The following is a 17981-nucleotide window of genomic DNA, read 5'->3' as shown; positions in this document are numbered from 1 at the left end:
CAATTTTCTGCTCTCGGGATTTGGGACAGTTTGTATTCTTGGAAACTCCCGAGTAGCAAGCGGGTCTTCTCGAGATAGGCTGTCATGCTTGGCTCTCGAGTCTCATATTCTCCCAATATCTGATTAACGATGAGTTGGGAGTCGCTGAAGATGTTCAGCCTAGCTACGCCGAGCTCTTTTGCCAATCTGAGTCTGGCGATGAGTGCTTCATACTCTCTGCTTCAGCGGCCAGATGTCGTTGATTCTCCTTAAGGAGTTTGTGAGCAGCCCTGATCTTTGAAAGACCTTTGGATTTTGTTGTTCTGGGAGTTGTGCTCTCCTTATCTTTTCAGGTGTTTCAGGCTGATGTTGTTCATCATTCTGGGACGCTCCTGAAGAAGAACTGTTGTTACGAAAGATTGTAGTCATGATGACTTGTTTGAAGGAAGAAATTAGCACTTGTGGTGATGAACACAATGGCTGAAGACGATCTTCCCACAGACGGCGCCAATCTGTTGATGTAAATTTCCGTGAGATAGATGCAACAACTTAGAAATGGTGATCTGGCTGATCAGAAACCTTGCTGGATGATGACGTGAGATTTTCCTGTATGAAAGATAAGATCAAAGGAGATGGACCGGTGTGGTACCAGCCAAACACGCTCCGATGATGAAGTCAGTGATGTGTGTTTGATGGTGTTTGAATATAAGTAGGGAAGAACAGGGTGATGAACTTGGGAAAATGGGAAGAACAAAGTAAATGTTCTGGGTTTATTCTCAGCAAGTTGGGTATGCTTTTGGTGAGTGAAGGTTTTTGTGAGTGTTTGTTTGGTCATAGATCACTAGATCCCTCATTTTGTGCATATGAGTTGGTATATATAGGCAGAGGAAATTGTGATGAGTAAGTTACCTGCATGTAGTTGGCTGGTTGAGAAAGATCCACGCGTTCGGTCATGAACATAGTGGCATGCACAGCTACCCATCTCCTTTGCATTCAATGCTGCATTGAATGCAAGTATGGAAGGTTCAGGTGACCTGCCCCAATAGTCATGAATGTGAGCTGGGAAGTCTCATTTGTCAGAAGATCCTGTCAGGTGCATTTAAGTATGGCGGTTCGTCCCAACGTGATCTTCCTTGGAATGGCGGCGGGAAGCCGAGCCGATCTGAACGCATCTCCTTATGCGCGCACATGAAGTCCACGTGTAACCGGGTCAGACATGGACTTTCGAACTGAGCTAATCCAGTAGGTGGTGATCCTTCCGAGTCATAGCTGGTTGTGACTAGGTTCTGAAAAGATGTTCCCTCAGTGCCGAGTCGAGCCGGACCGGGATGACCAAGGAAAAATGAACACTCAATCCTTTGGAAGATCCTCGGTTCGGGTCGGACCGGGCATGAAGGGCTCGCCATGATGATCCGATCTGAGCTGACAGAGGAAGTGCCGAGCTGCGTGATAATGTGGAGGTCAAAATTTGACCACTGAGAAGTCAAACACCGAAGTTGGATCTGACCGGCCACGTGTCCAGCCATGATTGGCTGTTGGATCGGTGTGGGTTTATCCACTAACATTTCCTAGACTCGATTCTCCTGTTGTTGTACGTGGCCTTGATGTTTCTTTCTTGCCTTTTTCTTTTCCATGGCTTGTACTATTGTTGGTTTGGTGTTTTTAGAAAATAACTTACATGTCCTATGATAGGGATAATTGGTATCAAAGAGAGAGAGAGAGAGAGAGAGAGAGAAAGTCAATGAGAGAGGGGGGATAGGTAAGTTTTTCTCGTATTTTTATAATTACGTATTATCCTTTGTTGGACTCTGTTTTTTTTAATGAAGTATCTATTGACGAAAAAAAAAAAAAAGACTCTAGCTATTCTCTAATTTTTTTTTTAATTTGAGATTTTTTTATGGGGGGAGGGGGGGGGGCTATTCAGACCACCCAAATATGCTGAGTTCACAACCCCATTAATTTTTTACCCATTTTTGCCCATTTTGCCCCTGCATAACAAAAAAACTCACCCCTCCAATTTTGGCCGGCCACCCCTCCCAGCCCTCCCTGCCGCTGGCGCGACCCACCCAGCCCTCCCCTGGCCCGATCTCCCTTATCTCTCTCTCTTCCCTCTCTCTGCCATCTTCTCTCTCTCCCCTCTATTTGCCTCCCTCCCTCACCGGACCACCATGGGTGGCCAGCGCGACCCCATAGACCTCCAAAATGAAAGATTCTCTCAAAATGAAAAAAACAATATTAAAGGAATCATGCTTAATTCGGACCCATTTAGTGTCTGTGCTCATGCTGTGCTTAGTCCGTATCATGCTTATGCCCGATAGGCTAAAAACTTTAATCCGGCCCAATCAATTTAATCATGCTGTGCCGTGATTATTTTAATCGTGCTGTGGTCGGGCCGACCACACCTCACTTCAAACACTTGACAAACCTCCAATATAATTTAAGAAAGCTTATTAGAGACCAAGGAGTAAAATTTCGGTTTCGAGGAAATTTTCGATGGAAATTTCGACGGAAATTTTCGCGGAAATTTCGATTAAAATTTCGATTTCGATAAAATTAGACAAAAACGACGGAAATTGCTATCAAAATACGGAAATTTTGAATGAAACTTGACCATATGTTTATTTAACATATTATCTACTACATTGATAAAAAATATTGAAGAAATCAAATTATATAGTAGGTTTCATATGATATAAGGTGAATATAATGTGCGCTGGAGGCAAATACTGTTAAATAAAAATAGTTCACTAATTACTAATTACATAAAAATGACCTCTTTTTAAGGGATATTTAATCATTTTGAATCCAATTGTACTTAAAACATATGTGGACAAATAAGAAAATGACATGTATTGTTATTTTCTAAACCACTTAATCTAATAACAAAAAACAATCTAAATAGATTGTGAGATCCCAAAAAGTTGGTTTATAATTTATTTTGAAGTAAATAGTGATTTATTGATAATTATCTTGTTAATTCGGAGATATTAGAATTTTTATGAGGAATTTTGGAAGGAAATAAATGAATTTGAAGTAGTAGAAAAATAAAATTTATTAAGACGAGCTCACGAGATTTTACAGAACGTTTTTCGAACCTCGAAGTTAATTTTGATAAATTATTTGAATTTTAAGTGATTTTGGCAAGTCATTGAGGAACAATAAAAATTAGAAAAGACTCAGTCTTGATTTTAGTCTGGTTGGAAAAGTCTCGGGTCAACAAGCGCATAGACGTAAATAAAACGTGTTTTTTTTTCTTTTTTTCTTTTTTTTTTTCTTTCCTTTTCTTTTTCTTTTTCTTTTTTTCTTTTCTTTTTCTTTCTTTTCTTTTCTTTTCTTTCCTTTTCTTTTTTTTCTTTCCTTCTTCCTTTTTTTTCTTTCCTTCTTCCTTTTCACCCGTGACTGCAGACTTACCTTTCTATTCTCCTCCCTCACTCACGCAGACCTCCCTCCCCCCTCACTCACGCAGACCAACTTCTCTCCCTCCCCCCTCACTCCTCCCTCCTCCCTCCTCCCTCCCTAATCTCTTCTCTCTCTTCTCTCTCCTCTCTCTCCCTCCCTCTCCCTCCCCCTCCCCTCCCCGATCTCCTTCTCTTTTCTCTCCTCCCTCTCCCTCCCTTCCCCGATCTCCTCTTCCCCGGATCTCCTCTCCCTCCGGCGACGGCGACCTCCTCTTCCCGATCTCTTCTCTTCCTCCGGCGACGGCGGCCCTCTCTCCCTCCGATCTCTGCCTCCCTTCGATTTATACGCGAAATTTCGCTGAAATTTCGCCAAATTTCGGTAAAATTTCCAGAAATTTAACCAAAATGTGCTTGGGGCATTTTCGAAATTTCGGGCGAAATTACCGAAATTTCGGCGAAATTTTTACGAAAAATAACGGATATGTGATAAAATTTCGGGATCCCTAAAAAACGAAAATTTCGCCGAAATTTCGGCGAAATTTTCGAAATTTCATTCCTTGTTAGAGACTGATTTTCCAAATTTACCTTTTTTGTGAAATTTATCCCGGTAGCTGAAGTAAATAAAGGAGTGCATATGCACTAAGCCGATAACCCGATAACCCATTGTCTTGAACATTAAGAAATCTGGAAAGGAACACAGCCCAACACAGCAATCACATCGTTTCGGATCAAGCTGCAGCAAAGAAAACCCATACCCCTTACCAGAAGAGCGAAGAAGCATAAGAAGCCTCAGCGGTTTGGACTATAATTTAGGTTGTGTTATACATACTTCTTTTTATACGAGGATGGATGAGATTTCAGAACCAGCAACAGCCATAGAAGAAGGAGGAGAAGCTGAGGCTAAAGCGGGGGAGAAAGCGGTGATAATGAGCAGGGAGGAGAAGAGGAAGGCGATGAAGAAGATGAAGAGGAAGCAGACGAGGAAGGAGATTGCGGCTAAACTGCGAGAGGAACAAGAGGCGATGCTCAACGATCCTCAAGAGCTCGTGAAGATGAGAATCATGGAGCAAGAGGAGGCCGAGAGGTCCGAGAGAGAGAGGAAGATGTTCGAGGAGCGAGAGCGAGCGTGGATCGAAGCCTTGGAGATTAAGAAAAAAGAGAAACAAATCGAAGAAGAAGAAGAGGAACGGAGAATCAAAGAAGAAGAACAATTGTCTCGGAAACAACAGGTTTATTTAATTTATGGTCTGTTTGATTCCTGAGAATGTGCCTGACATATGATCAACTGAGCACATTATATAGTAGGGGAAATGTTGCAAAAACATTGCTTCGGAAGAATAGGATTGCTAATTTATTAATTTTCATCTTGGTTTTTTGATCTGCTTGGTTGCTGTGAAAGTGTGGGAAAGTGAGAGTTCACATTGGCTTTCTGGATTCTAATAATGCTATGCCTACTGGTGCTGAACTGCTGATTGTGCATTCTATTGCATGAACAATTTCTTTTAATTTTTTGTTTGTTTTGCTTAATTTATTTAATGCATATTGCATAGTTGGAAATCTCGTTTTTCTGAGCAGTGGTCCTTGTAGATGGGCTGTGGCAATAGGCATGGTCTATAAATTGTAAACAAAAATAATTTGTTTGTTAAGTGACAGCTCCTTGATGCTTAGTTAATGTTTGGTCAGCACTTCTGCTATGTTTGAAGGGGTAAAAATTATAGAAGCATTATCTGCTAGAAGAAGCAAGAAATATTGTTTAGAATGCTATTTAGAGGGGAGGGCAACTACTTCTTAGCATTATGGTTCAAAATTTCTTTTGGATTTGTAATACATTGGGAGGAAATATATTTATTGTCTTAGAAATGGATTTTCTGTGTTTTCTTGCGATATGTTGGCAGGTTGAAGATGTGCATGATAGTAGTGAGGTTGATAATTGGGAGTATGTAGAAGAAGGGCCTGCTGAAATCATCTGGCAAGGAAATGAAATAATTGTCAAGAAGAAAAGAGTCAAGATTCCAAAGAGGAACGCAGACCAAAAAAGTAGAAAGGAGGTATGTAACATGAATTTGGAACTTTGGTGAGATATTTTAGTCTAGATTATTTTACAGTGTGCTTTCTCTTTTGGTTTTACCAGAAAGTTTGAATGGTAGAGGTTGTCATTTGTTTGACAGGATTCTGATAGGCCTACGTCCAATCCTCTCCCTCCACAATCCGAAGCTTTTGCTTCATCAATGTCAGCACAGCAGCTAATTGAGAATGTTGCTCAACAAGTACCACATTTTGGAACTGAACAGGTTGCCTCTTTCATCCTTTCTCTCTCTCTCTCTCTCTCTCTCTCTCTCTCTCATTATTATTCATTTCTGTATTTATAACTCTTTATTATCTCTGCTAATAGTTATCATAATTTGACGTTGTAATTTTGTTCCTCAGTGAGGATCAGTCTATAATCTTTGAGAAATGTACTTTTATATATGACAGGATAAAGCTCATTGTCCTTTCCATTTGAAAACTGGAGCTTGTCGGTTTGGTCAGCGTTGCAGCAGAGTCCATTTCTACCCTGATAAATCATCCACATTGCTTATCAAGAACATGTACAATGGTCCTGGCCTTGCTTGGGAGCAGGATGAAGTGCTCGAGGTCTGTTAATGCTGCCATGCCTTCATGTGATTCTTGTATCCTAATAATTACTGTGGGGACCTTTGGATCTTTCACTGAATCGATACTTTTTATTTATGTGGTATCAATTGCATAAGTAAGAAAGCAGCTCATAGAGTTCACACTGCAAAAAGGAAAATTTTTACATCAAAAATATAAGTATTTGTTAGTTATAATTACTTTGGGGTACTTCGGATCTTTCACTGAATCCGTGAAACTTTTTATTTATGTGGTATCAAATGCATATCTAAGAAAGCAGTTCGTAGAGTTCATTACTGCAAAAAGGAAATTTTTTACATTAAAAAATATAAGTAGTTTTAAGTTATAATTTGTTGAGTAGGCATATCTGCGAAATTGTGCCTTGTTGAGCAGGCTTACCTTGTCCACTATCTTTTTTTTTAGTGTTTATAGCAATAAAATTTCTGTTTCTCAAAAAGAAAAACTTTTCTTTCTGTGCTTGTGGTTGTTTTAAATTGTCAAAGACTCTTGTATCATTCTTTTTGAAATGTTATCTTTTGTTTGAAGCATTTTCATTTGCATTTGATTGCATACGATGTGTTTTAGTTCAGGAATTTGGTTTAGTTCATTTGTCTTCTTCTCATTTAAGAATTGGTACTCTTCTTCTTTGACTTTAATTATCAGAGATTCATTGAAGATTCACTTTGGTGGAGATTCAGAGTTTCGGCCTTGGTTGTATTGGAATTATAGATATTGCTAATAGTGTATCCTTCTTGTTGGCAATATAATTTGTTATCATATAATGTATCGATTGTTTGCTTAATCTTATTACCATCTATCTCATAAGTTTTTCTTCCCTGTTTATTTCTTTTTTACACCTATATTTTATATAAAATTATAAATAACCATGTGTATGTGTTTATGCATATATCTATAAATGTCTGTATTTGAGTTTACTGTAGTACAAGTTTTCTCCTTAACACCTGATAGTATGTTGGGCAATTTATCTGTCCTGGGGTTACTGAAGCTGTCTATCTGATATCAGTTCTTACACCCCACAGTTTGAGATTTTTGGCGGCAACTTTTAGAAGTACGTGAATGCAATTAGCTCTTCTTTTACTCTAAACATGTCAGGGAAAATAAATGAAAAGACTGTCTTAAAAGATACACAGAACCTATTATTGAAAACTGGATCGCTTTTGTTTTCCATAATCAGAATGATAAGAAAGTAAATAGTTTGTTGAAACATTATGTCATGTGTGTTATATTATTAACCATTATAATGAACAGGCATCAGTTTCTTGAGTATAAGTTTCTAAACTTTATATTTGAGTCTAATTTTGTGGTGCAACTGCAAATCATGTCATGTTTGGATAAGCTTGTTTGGTGAGCAAATTAAAAATTTTGTGATTATGATGATATTCTTACTGATTTTCTATTTATAACTCCACTCTTAGACTCTACTGCATCAGGTAGATCTTTGAGTGTCACCATGCTATATTCTTTTTTCCCTTTTCAATGCCAAGGCCTTAACTAATTTCATGTGAACTGTAAGTCTCCTTGGCTATTTGGCTGCCATGTTCTTGGGCTTTGCAGTGGATAAATCAAGTGTAATATGATGTGTTAGATTTTGTTGGTTTACTAATATTCCGAAAAACTTAAGTTATAGGATGTGGGCCAACGATTGTTTTATACTCTAACATGCCCCTTCACACGTGGATCCCTCTCCCCCATTAGAGCCCAACATGTGGAATACAACTTATATTGGGAGGATATACTTGGAGGCATTCGAACTCAAGATATCCTGCACTGATACCATGATAAAGATTGTTGGTTTACCACTATTCCTCAAAACTTAAGCTGTTAGGATGTGGGCCAACAATTGTTATTTGAACATGCTGCATAAAAGTTTCAGTTATTCAGTGTACCTACTACCCACCAATGTGACAAGATGAGCTAATTTATACAATCTCTTGTTTCACTCCCTTGCATTTTTCCATCACCATCACCCATATTGGTGTTTAATTTTTGAAGTCATTTTTGAGCACATCAAAGTAGTTACTGCAGGTTTTCCAAAATTTTGTTATTGTTTTTTCAAGCTCTGGATGTAACTGACCTTCCTAAATTACTCCTCATATTGGTGTGGCTGCAGAAATCTGAATTGCGTATATTAGTCTGGAATGGTATATGAAAGTTATAGCTCTCTAAATCATTATCAAAAGGACTCTGAGGCTCATTTTAAGCCTCGAGTAGACAATCCTCACATTTAGTGCATGAGACAAAGACTTCCAATGTGGTGCAACTTGTGTTAAAAAAAAGCTTGTTTTTATTAAACCTCAAGGTGGGAGGGATTGTGGTGGTTATCTTTACTTTTATTAATAAGAAACACAATTTTATTGAACTTTTCAAAGTTACAAGACATAGTGGACAAGATATCCACCGACAGGCAAACCAAACATAAACAATACAACTCTGTCCAAATACATTTTTCTATCAGTTTTGTATTATATTCGTGTCTCTACCACTAGTTCTGATTATCTCTATGATTATGCATTACTAGTTATCTCTAGAGTATTTTGCAAGAATTTTATTTGACATATGTTAGAACTTAGAGCCTTAGGACAAATGAAGGGAACCGTAGCTCTGTCCCTTCTTGTAATTCTTTTAAGGTACGAATAAATTTTATTTTTATCATATTTGATAGAGACATATGCTTTAGTTTGTGAATTTGAACTCATCTATGTTAATATTCAAGTCAATTGCACCTTTTTATTTTTTCTTTATCTTTTTTGGTGATAAGTCAGTTGCATCTTTTCATATTGCTAAGTTGCAATATTGTTCATTCCTTTTTTTTTTTTGAACAACATTTGCATTTAATATCCTTTATCATTGCTTTACTTAACTCCCTTAGCACACTGATCTTTCGGTGTTTTGATGGAGGGTGTATGGCATGTCTGTTATGCATCTTGACAAAATCTAGTACTGGGACTGGCCTGTTGTCTCTTTCGATGTTAATATAAGGTGATGAGTATAATTTTTTTTGTTTAATATTGTTTCTTCTTTTCAGTGTACTGATGAGGAGGTTGACCGCTGTTATGAAGAATTTTATGAGGATGTGCATACTGAGTTCTTGAAGTTTGGAGAAATTATTAATTTCAAGGTTTCTGACAGCTTCCTTGTGATTTCCAGAATATGTCTTCTTTGCATTTTTATTTTGATTGCCAGATTTGAATTTTGTTTACAAAAAATTTGATTGGTAATTTCAACCTAAAACTGTACCTAACCTTTTCCAACTCATATGCATAATGTTTGTGCTATATATATTAGACTGTCTGTAATTACCCTGTGGATCCCTTTTGTTTAACAAAAATTAACACTCTCTCTCTCTCTCTCGATGTGTGATTTTAAGTTTAAAAAGTAAGACCTGTTTTGTTTTCCAACAGTACATGGGAAATGGAGTGAAAATTTAGACCTTTGCTTCCTACCGTTGGAGCTTACCTCCATATTCCCTCCACCCAATTTCTCTGATGACATACGAAATGTCTATGTCAGGTGTGTAGAAATGGTTCATTCCACTTGCGGGGAAATGTGTACATACACTACAAATCACTGGATTCAGCTGTGCATGCACATCAATCTATCAATGGTCGCTACTTTGCTGGGAAACAGGTATTGCATTTCCTCTGTATTTGAGTAAGTGCTTATGGGGATGTGATGAATGAACAGAGACCAAATTCTTTGTCTAATGTTTCGGGGATACCCCTTTTACTGTCTATTAACTATATACTTGCTATGTGATTTTTTTTTAAATACCATTGGCAAAATTTCACTGCTAGTCGTGCTCGTACACAATTGATAGGGTTTATCGTATTGAATGAAAATATAATTTCTAATTGTTTTGTACGTTCCATATTGCTATTTGTATGAAAGGATAAATTAAACTTTATCTTTGGCATTTCTCTGAAGCCACACATAGTGCATAGTGTCTGGTGACACACATTTGTGATAACATTTATTTTCTTGTAGTACACTTAATGACATCGTTTTCTAGGCATCTGTTGGACATGCACCCACAGCTACTGAAACATATAGAGGTTTTGTTCTCATGCCAGTGTTTTCACGAGTTTGCTATTTTAAGGAGTTATGCTTAGTGAGGGGTAGTATTGTAGTTTTATGCTTTGAAGTACTATTATGTACACAGAGGCCAGCTGCTACTCCGGATGGCTCTTCAACTGTTTTACTTTCCTGACTTTATTTACATTTTATAGAACTGTCAGTTTTGGGGGTGGCTTTGTTGATCTTGTTATGGTTTTTGACAGATAAGTTGTGACTTTATCAATGTTACAAGATGGAAGGTTGCCATATGTGGGGAATATATGAAGTCCAGGTACAAGGTACAGTCAGTCCCTTCACTTCTCACTTTTCTATATGAGCCGTACTCTTTTTTGGTGTTAAACTTGGTTGTGCTTTTGAAATTGAATACAGTTTTGCAGTTTGTAGTTCAGTAATAAAATAATATGACTGAACAAAATAATATCCGTCTTTTATATATCAATTCTAATCTTAAAGCCTGGTATTGTGTTGATAATTTTCTTCTTCCATCTTGCAGTCATGTTCCCATGGTACAACTTGCAATTTTATCCACTGTTTCCGCAATCCTGGTGGAGACTATGAATGGGCTGACAGTGATAGACCACCCCCAAAGTATTGGGTGAAAAAGATGGTTGCTTTATTTGGTTATTCTGATGCATACGAGAAACAGATGGTGGAGGAAACTTTTGGATACCTGAAGAACTCTAGCAAGATGTCAATGACAGATTCAGAGAGGTATGCTTTACTTTTAGGCTTTTAGCTGTAGCTGTTGAATGTGCTGTCTACTGTTGTGAAACCTAGTTTATGTAGTTATTTGAATATAAAACAAAAGTCGGCCTACATCCTACCAGCTTAAACTTTGGGAATAGTGGTTAACCAATGAAACTTTCATGGTATTAGATTGGAAGATCTTGAGTTCAGATCCCTGCAACTGCAATCTCCCAATTTATATTGAATTCCATGTGTTTGGCACTGAAGTTGTAGACAGAGGCTTACACGTGAGGGAAGTGATGGATTATAAAATAATAGTTGGCTCATATCTAACAGCTGAAGCTTTTGGAAATAGTAATTAACCAACATAGTTTATCAGTAGAAATAAATGGTGATACAATTTTGGGTAGTCTTCCCCTGAGTATCGTTGTAGATTTCGTAATCTACATCTTATGATTCGCTGTCTCTGTTTTTACTGTCTTCCTTCACATCCTGTTTAATTTTGTTATTTTAAATTTTCACGCTCTAAGCTCAGTGTAACTTTGGGGGGTCTATTCCTGACAAGCTACCTAACCTTCTTGAAAAATGAAAATAGAGGGCTTGGCATTGTAAAAGGACGAGAAAAGACAGTCCAATGTGCATGCTACAGTTTGTATTCTAGAACTTTATCTTATTTTTATGCCTGGGTTTATATTGCACATAGAAGTATCATCAGATAATATTGCATATCACAAGTACATGCAATCAGACATATTTGAGGGAAATAAATATATTTGGTAGAAAGTGGCAGGTGTTAGTAATATTACAACTGCCCTCATTTGGAATTTAATTCATTGTGATAAATTTTTCTAGGTGATTGAATTGCCCATTTGTTAATTTGGTTTAAGTTTAGTTATATATAGAATTGCTGTGAAGGGCATATTTTGATGTTTAGGTGTTATAAATTGCTCCTTATTTTTAATGGTCTGGTGAACAATATATTAGCTTGCTGCGAACTTGTTCTTCATCATCCAACTCCTGTGTATTGCTTGCATAGCTGTTGAGAAGAGAATTTGTTTTCTACGTTAACTTGTGCATTTCTTCCTCTTTTGCTCATAGATAGGTTCTCATAATGTCCAGATTCATGGCAGGTACCGTTTGCGAAGATCTAGATCTAGAGAGAGGGATTACTCAAGTTCTATTGGTCCTGGTAGAAGATATGACGATGAGAATTATGTTCTAAAGGGCACATGCCGTCAGAGGCATACAGGTGATGATAAACATCAAGCCACAACTCTTGATGAGGATCCATGTACGAACTTAAAACACTATCATCACAGGAAGAGAAGCAAGTTTGATACTGAATCTGATGGACAATTGTTGGATAGGGATGGAGACATGGATAGAGATAGACACCATGGTCACACAAGAAAAAGCTCAAGGCGACAAAACAGCGACCACAAGAACAAAACCTATGAAACTGGATCTGATGGGGATCTGTCAGACAGGGAACAGAACATAGTTACACAGCATGAATGCACCATGAAAAGCTCAAGCCAACAGCGGAAAGTAGGATTCCTTGATGATGATGGAGATTACGAGAACAAACATCATGAAGTTGACAGAGACTTGTCAGATAGGGAAAAAGGCAGAGATGCATACCATGACAACAAGATAAATTCAGGACTCAAGAGGAAGGTGGGATATCCAGATAATCATAAGGACAACAAGATCCGAGTTCGTGATACTGATGGAGAGTGGTCAGACAGCAACAGGAGAGGTGACAAGGACCGAAGGAGGAAAACCTTAGGACTGAGTAGCAAAGCTTCTAAATTCATAGATCATGGGAATAGAACCAGATCTTGTAGTACTGAATTTGGTGATGATTTTTTGGACAAGGATGCAGAAAGACACCGCAGTCATGCTAGGAAACGATCAAAACACTGGGATGAAGTGTCTGATATTTCGGATGATAATCGAGTCCCAGCACAAAATTTGAAACATAGAGGAGATGATTTGAGCATAGAGGTAAGGAAAGCAGAGTCTCCTGTTAAAAAGCTGAGATCAGATGGAACCCATGAGCCCAGCAGTTTGGGTCAATATGATGAGAGATATAGATCACATGATTCTGATTTAAGATGCATCTCTGATGTACACATTGACGAACAAGATCGCTGGGAACCTGATAATGGTTCCTCTGAGACATACCATAATTGTAAAAGGGAGGCTGGAAGTTCAGAGAATAATGAGCCTGGCAGGCCAGGTCGATATAGTGGAAGAGACGAATTAAGTGATTTTGATTCTGAATTGCACTATTATGATAAAATTGGCAGGGAAGATCATTATGAATCTGAAAAGCCAACTTGTTCAAAACACTGGACATCTAGGAGAAAGTCTACAAACAATGATCGGGAGCTTAAAAATGAAAACAGATCACAGGGTAGCATCCAAGCAAGTCGTATGAGACGCTCATATAGCTTGGAGGAGACAGATTCTTCTGAAGATAACAAAGAATCTGGAAGGAAACACAAGAAACACCATGTAGATCATAGATCTGGTGATCACAAACGACATCATAAGAAAAACTAATCATAAAAGTAGAGGCTCTAAGAATAGTTGTATAAAGGCTGTGTCCACTAAAGAGTGTAACTTGTTATATTTAGCTTATCCTAATATGGAAGTTGTGAAACCTTGGATGAGTTTTAGCTGAAAAAAGTCGTATTCTCTTAATCTCTTCTAAAAGGATCAAAGAGGTCAAGGGCATTGTTTTTTAGTCCCTAATCAGTATCAGTTTTGAAATTCAATAATGCTTTTACTTATAGCAAAAACAATGGAAGATGTTGGGTTGTAAATCCTTCCCTTCTCTCCAAATCATATGGTTGACTGTGATACCTTTCTACTTCCTTGACCTATTAACCTTACTCGTCAAAAATAGAAAACTTTTGACAGGCTCAAGTTCAGGTAATGTCAGTTAATCATATTATTATTATTATTATTATATATAATATAAATAAATAATCTATTCATATGAAAAATACGAATCAGAGTTTGGTCAGTTGTAGGACTGAAGCCCTCATTTTTAGTTTTGGAGGATGCATAATGTGAATTTTTTTATAGAACAGAAAGGCCCGAAAGCAACAAAACTCTCTTTCTCCCTCCCTAGGAATTTCGGCAAGGCCATCTGGGATTTCCCAAGTGTTTTTGTTTGGGATCTTCCTCAAGAACTTGAAGCTCTAGTGATCTTAATTGTTCTTTTTGAATTAGGTAAGAACATTCGAAAGAGACAAAGAACATCCGAAAGAGCGTATATGCAATTTTGGCCAATTTTGTAAGGGAGTTATTTTGATCCAAATAAACAACTTAAGGTTTTATTGTTTTATGGACTTATTGACAAATATTCATATTTGATATTTGGTATTATTTGGGAAGCGTCAAAACATGACTTCGAATGCCACTAGGTACAATTTGAAATGCACCAAGTGTATAAACATTTAAAATACTTCGAGTTATCAATTGAAATTCTCACGGAACGACTTCAGATGTCCTAAGGAACGACTTAAAAAACTCTAGGATATGACTTGAGAAACTCTATAGTATTACTTGGGAAGTGTCAAATCAAGACTTGGAATGTTATTAGGTACAATTTGAAATGCATCAATGGTATAAACATTTAAAGTCCATCGAGTTACAAATTGAAATTTTCAACGAACTACTTGGGATCTCTTAAGGAACGACTAGAGATGCCCTAAGGAACAACTTAAGAAACTCTAAGTTATGACTTAGGTAGCGTCAAAACATGACTTGAATGTTACTAGGTATAATTTGAAATGCACCAAAGGTATAAACATTTAAAATACCACGATGTACGAACTGAAATTTTCAAGAAATGACTTGAGATTCCCTAATAAACGACTTATTAAACTTTAGAATATGATTAAGAAATCGTCAAAACATGACTTGAAATGTCACTAAGTACAATTTGAAATGCACGAAGGATATAAACATTCAAAATCTCTCGAGGTACGAACTGAAATTCTCAAGGAACGACTTGTGATATCTTAAGGAATGACTTGAAATGTCTTAAGGAACGACTTGAGAAACTATAGGGTAAGACTTGGGAAGCGTCAAAACATGACTTGGAATCTCACTAGATACAATTTGAAATGCACCAAGGGTTTAAGCATTTAAAATTCCTCAAGGTACGAACTAAAATTCTCAAAGAACGACTTAGGATGCCTTAAGGAACGACTTGAGATGTCTTAAGGAACGACTTGAGAAACTGTAAGGTATGAATTGAGAAGTGTCAAAATATGACTTGGAATGCCACTAGGTACAATTTGAAATACACAAAGGGTATAAACATTTAAAATACCTCGAGTTATCAACTGAAATTCTCATGGAACGACTTGTGATACCCTAAGGAACGACTTGAGAAACTATAGGGTATTACTTGGGAAGCATCAAAACATGACTTAGAATGCCACTATGTACAATTTGAAATGCACCAAGTGTATAAATATTTAAAATACCTCGAGTTACCAACTAAAATTTTCACGGAACAACTTGGGATGCCTTAAGGAACGACTTTAGATGCCCTAAGGAACGACTTGACAAACTCTAGGGTATGACTTGACAAACTCTATAGTATTACTTGGGAAGCGTCAAATCAAGACTTGAAATGTCACTAGGTACAATTTAAAATGCACCAATAGTATAAACATTTAAAACCTCTCGACTTACGAATTGAAATTTTCAACGAACGATTTGAGATGTCCTAAGGAACGAATGAAGATGCCCTAAGAAACAACTTGAAAAACTTTAAGGTATGACTTGAGTAGCGTCAAAACATGACTTGAGATGTTAATAGGTACAATTTAAAATGCACCAAGGTTATAAACATTTAAAATACTCGAAGTACGAACTAAAATTTTCAAGAAACGACTTGAGATGTCCTAAGGAACGACTTGAGAAACTATAGAGTATGACTTAGAAATCGTCAAAACATGACTTGGAATGTCACTATATACAATTTGAAATGCACTAAGGGTTTAAGCATTTAAAATCCCTGGAGTTACGAACTGAAAATCTCAAGGAACGACTTAGAATGCCTTAAGGAACGACTTGAGAAACTCTAATATTTGAATTGGGAAGTGTCAAAACATAACTTCGAATGCCATTAGGTACAATTTAAAATGCACCAAAGGTATAAACATTTAAAATACATCGACTTACCAACTGCAATTCTCATGGAACGACTTAACATGTCCTAGGGAATGACTTGAGAAACTCTAGGGTATTACTTGGGAAGCGTCAAAACATGACTTGGAATTCCACTAGATACAATTTGAAATGCACCAAGTGTATAAACCTTTAAAATACCTCGAGTTACCAACTGAAATTCTCACGGAACGACTTGGGATGCCCAAAAGAACGACTTTAGATGCCCTAAGAAATAACTTGAGAAACTCTAGGATATTACTTGAGAAGCATCAAAACATGACTTGAAATGTCACTAGATACAATTTGAAATGCACAAAGGGTTTAAGCATTTAAAATCCCTCGAGGTACGAACTGAAATTCTCAAAAAATGATTTGGGATGCCCTAAGGAACAACTTGAGATGCCTTAAGGAACGACTTGAGAAACTATAAGGTGTGATTTGGGAATCGTAAAAACATGACTTAAAATGTCACTAGGTAAAATTAAAAATGCACCAATGTTATAAATATTTAAAATCCCTCGAGTTAGGAATTGAAATTTTCAACGAACGACTTGAGATATCCTAAGTAACGACTGGAGATTCCCTATGGAACAACTTGAGAAACCCTAATATATGACTTGGGTAGCGTCAAAAGATGACTTGGGATGTTACTATGAACAATTTGAAATGCATCAAGGATATAAACATTTAAAATACCTTGATATACGAACAAAAATTTTCAAGAAACGATTTGACATGCCTTAAGTAACGACCTTACAAACTCTAGGGTATGAATTGAGAAGTGTCAAAATATGACTTGGAATCCACTAAATACAATTTGAAATGCACAAAGGGTATAAACATTTAAAATACCTCAAGTTACCAATTGAAATTCTCACGGAACGACTTCGGATGCCCTAAGGAACGTCTTGAGAAACTCTAGGGTATTACTTGGGAAGCGTCAAAACTTGACTTGGAATGCTACTAGGTACAATTTGAAATGTACCAAGTGTATAAACATTTAAAATACCTTGAGTTACTAACTGAAATTCTCATAGAACGACTTAGCATGCTATAAGGAACGACTTTAAATGTCTTAAGGAACGACTTGAGAAACGCTAGGGTATGGCTTGAGAAACTGTATAGTATAACTTGGGAATCGTCAAAACATGACTTGAAATGTCACTAAGTACAATTTAAAATGCACCAACAGTATAAACATTCAAAATCCCTCGAGGTACGAACTAAAATTCTCAAAGAATGACTTAAGATGCTCTAAGGAACGACTTGAGATGCCTTAAGGAATGACTTGGGAAACTCTAAGTTATGACATGGGTAGCGTCAAAACATGACTTGTGATGTTACTAGGTACAATTTGAAATGCACTAGGGTATAAACATTTAAAATATCTCGATGTACGAACTAAAATTTTCTTGAAACGGAAGATGCCCTAAAGAACGACTTGAGAAACTTTAGTGTATGACTTAAGAATCGTAAAAACATGACTTGTAATGTTACTAAGTACAATTTGAAATGCATCAACGGTATAAACATTCAAAATCCCTCGAGGTACGAACTGAAATTCTTAAGGAACGACTTGAAATGCTTTAAGGAATGACTTGAGATGCCTTAAAGAACGACTTGAGAAACTATAGAGTATGACTTAAGAAGCGTCAAAACAAGACTTGGAAAGTCACTAGATACAAATTGAAATGCACCCAGGGTTTAAGCATTTAAAATCCCACGAGATACGAACTGAAATTCTCCAAACGACTTAGGATGCCCTAAGGAACGACTTAAGATGCCTTTAAAAACGACTTGAGAAACTCCAGGGCATAAATTGGAAAGTGTCAAAACATGACTTCGAATGCCAATAGGTACAATTTGAAATGCACAAAGAGTATAAACATTTAAAATACCTCGAGTTACCAACTGAAATTCTCATGGAACGACTTGGGATACCCTAAGGAACGACTTGAGATACCCTAAGGAACGACTTGAGAAACTTTAGGG

The 17981-nt window shown here is 37.1% G+C and overlaps 1 protein-coding gene across 1 annotated transcript; it reads left to right on the top strand.

Moving 5' to 3' along the window:
• The first annotated feature begins 4045 nt into the window (after positions 1-4045).
• On the top strand, positions 4046-13570 carry LOC147279752 (Zinc finger C-x8-C-x5-C-x3-H type family protein). The gene is made up of 9 exons (XM_086252592.1): positions 4046-4606; positions 5273-5425; positions 5546-5668; positions 5853-6011; positions 9055-9147; positions 9540-9656; positions 10307-10381; positions 10597-10814; positions 11921-13570. Exons 1-9 carry the CDS (start codon positions 4223-4225, stop codon positions 13356-13358), a joined length of 2760 nt encoding a protein of 919 aa, XP_086108718.1. The 5' UTR covers positions 4046-4222; the 3' UTR covers positions 13359-13570.
• The last annotated feature ends 4411 nt before the right edge of the window (positions 13571-17981 follow it).

Source organism: Dryas octopetala, chromosome 7 (genome assembly GCF_963921425.1).
Source record: "Dryas octopetala chromosome 7, drDryOcto1.1, whole genome shotgun sequence".
In the NCBI taxonomy this organism is placed as follows: Eukaryota; Viridiplantae; Streptophyta; class Magnoliopsida; order Rosales; family Rosaceae; genus Dryas; species Dryas octopetala.
Note: the sequence above shows the minus strand (reverse complement) of the source record. Positions and strands in the feature narration are given on the sequence as shown.

Bases quoted from the DNA above. Each gene is read 5' to 3' on its own strand.
- LOC147279752 (XM_086252592.1), top strand. From the start codon at position 4,223: ATGGATGAGATTTCAGAACCAGCAACAGCCATAGAAGAAGGAGGAGAA. The intron at 5,426-5,545 runs GTATGTAACATG...TTTGTTTGACAG, and splicing joins ACCAAAAAAGTAGAAAGGAG to GATTCTGATAGGCCTACGTC. The intron at 9,148-9,539 runs GTTTCTGACAGC...TGTCTATGTCAG, and splicing joins GAGAAATTATTAATTTCAAG to GTGTGTAGAAATGGTTCATT.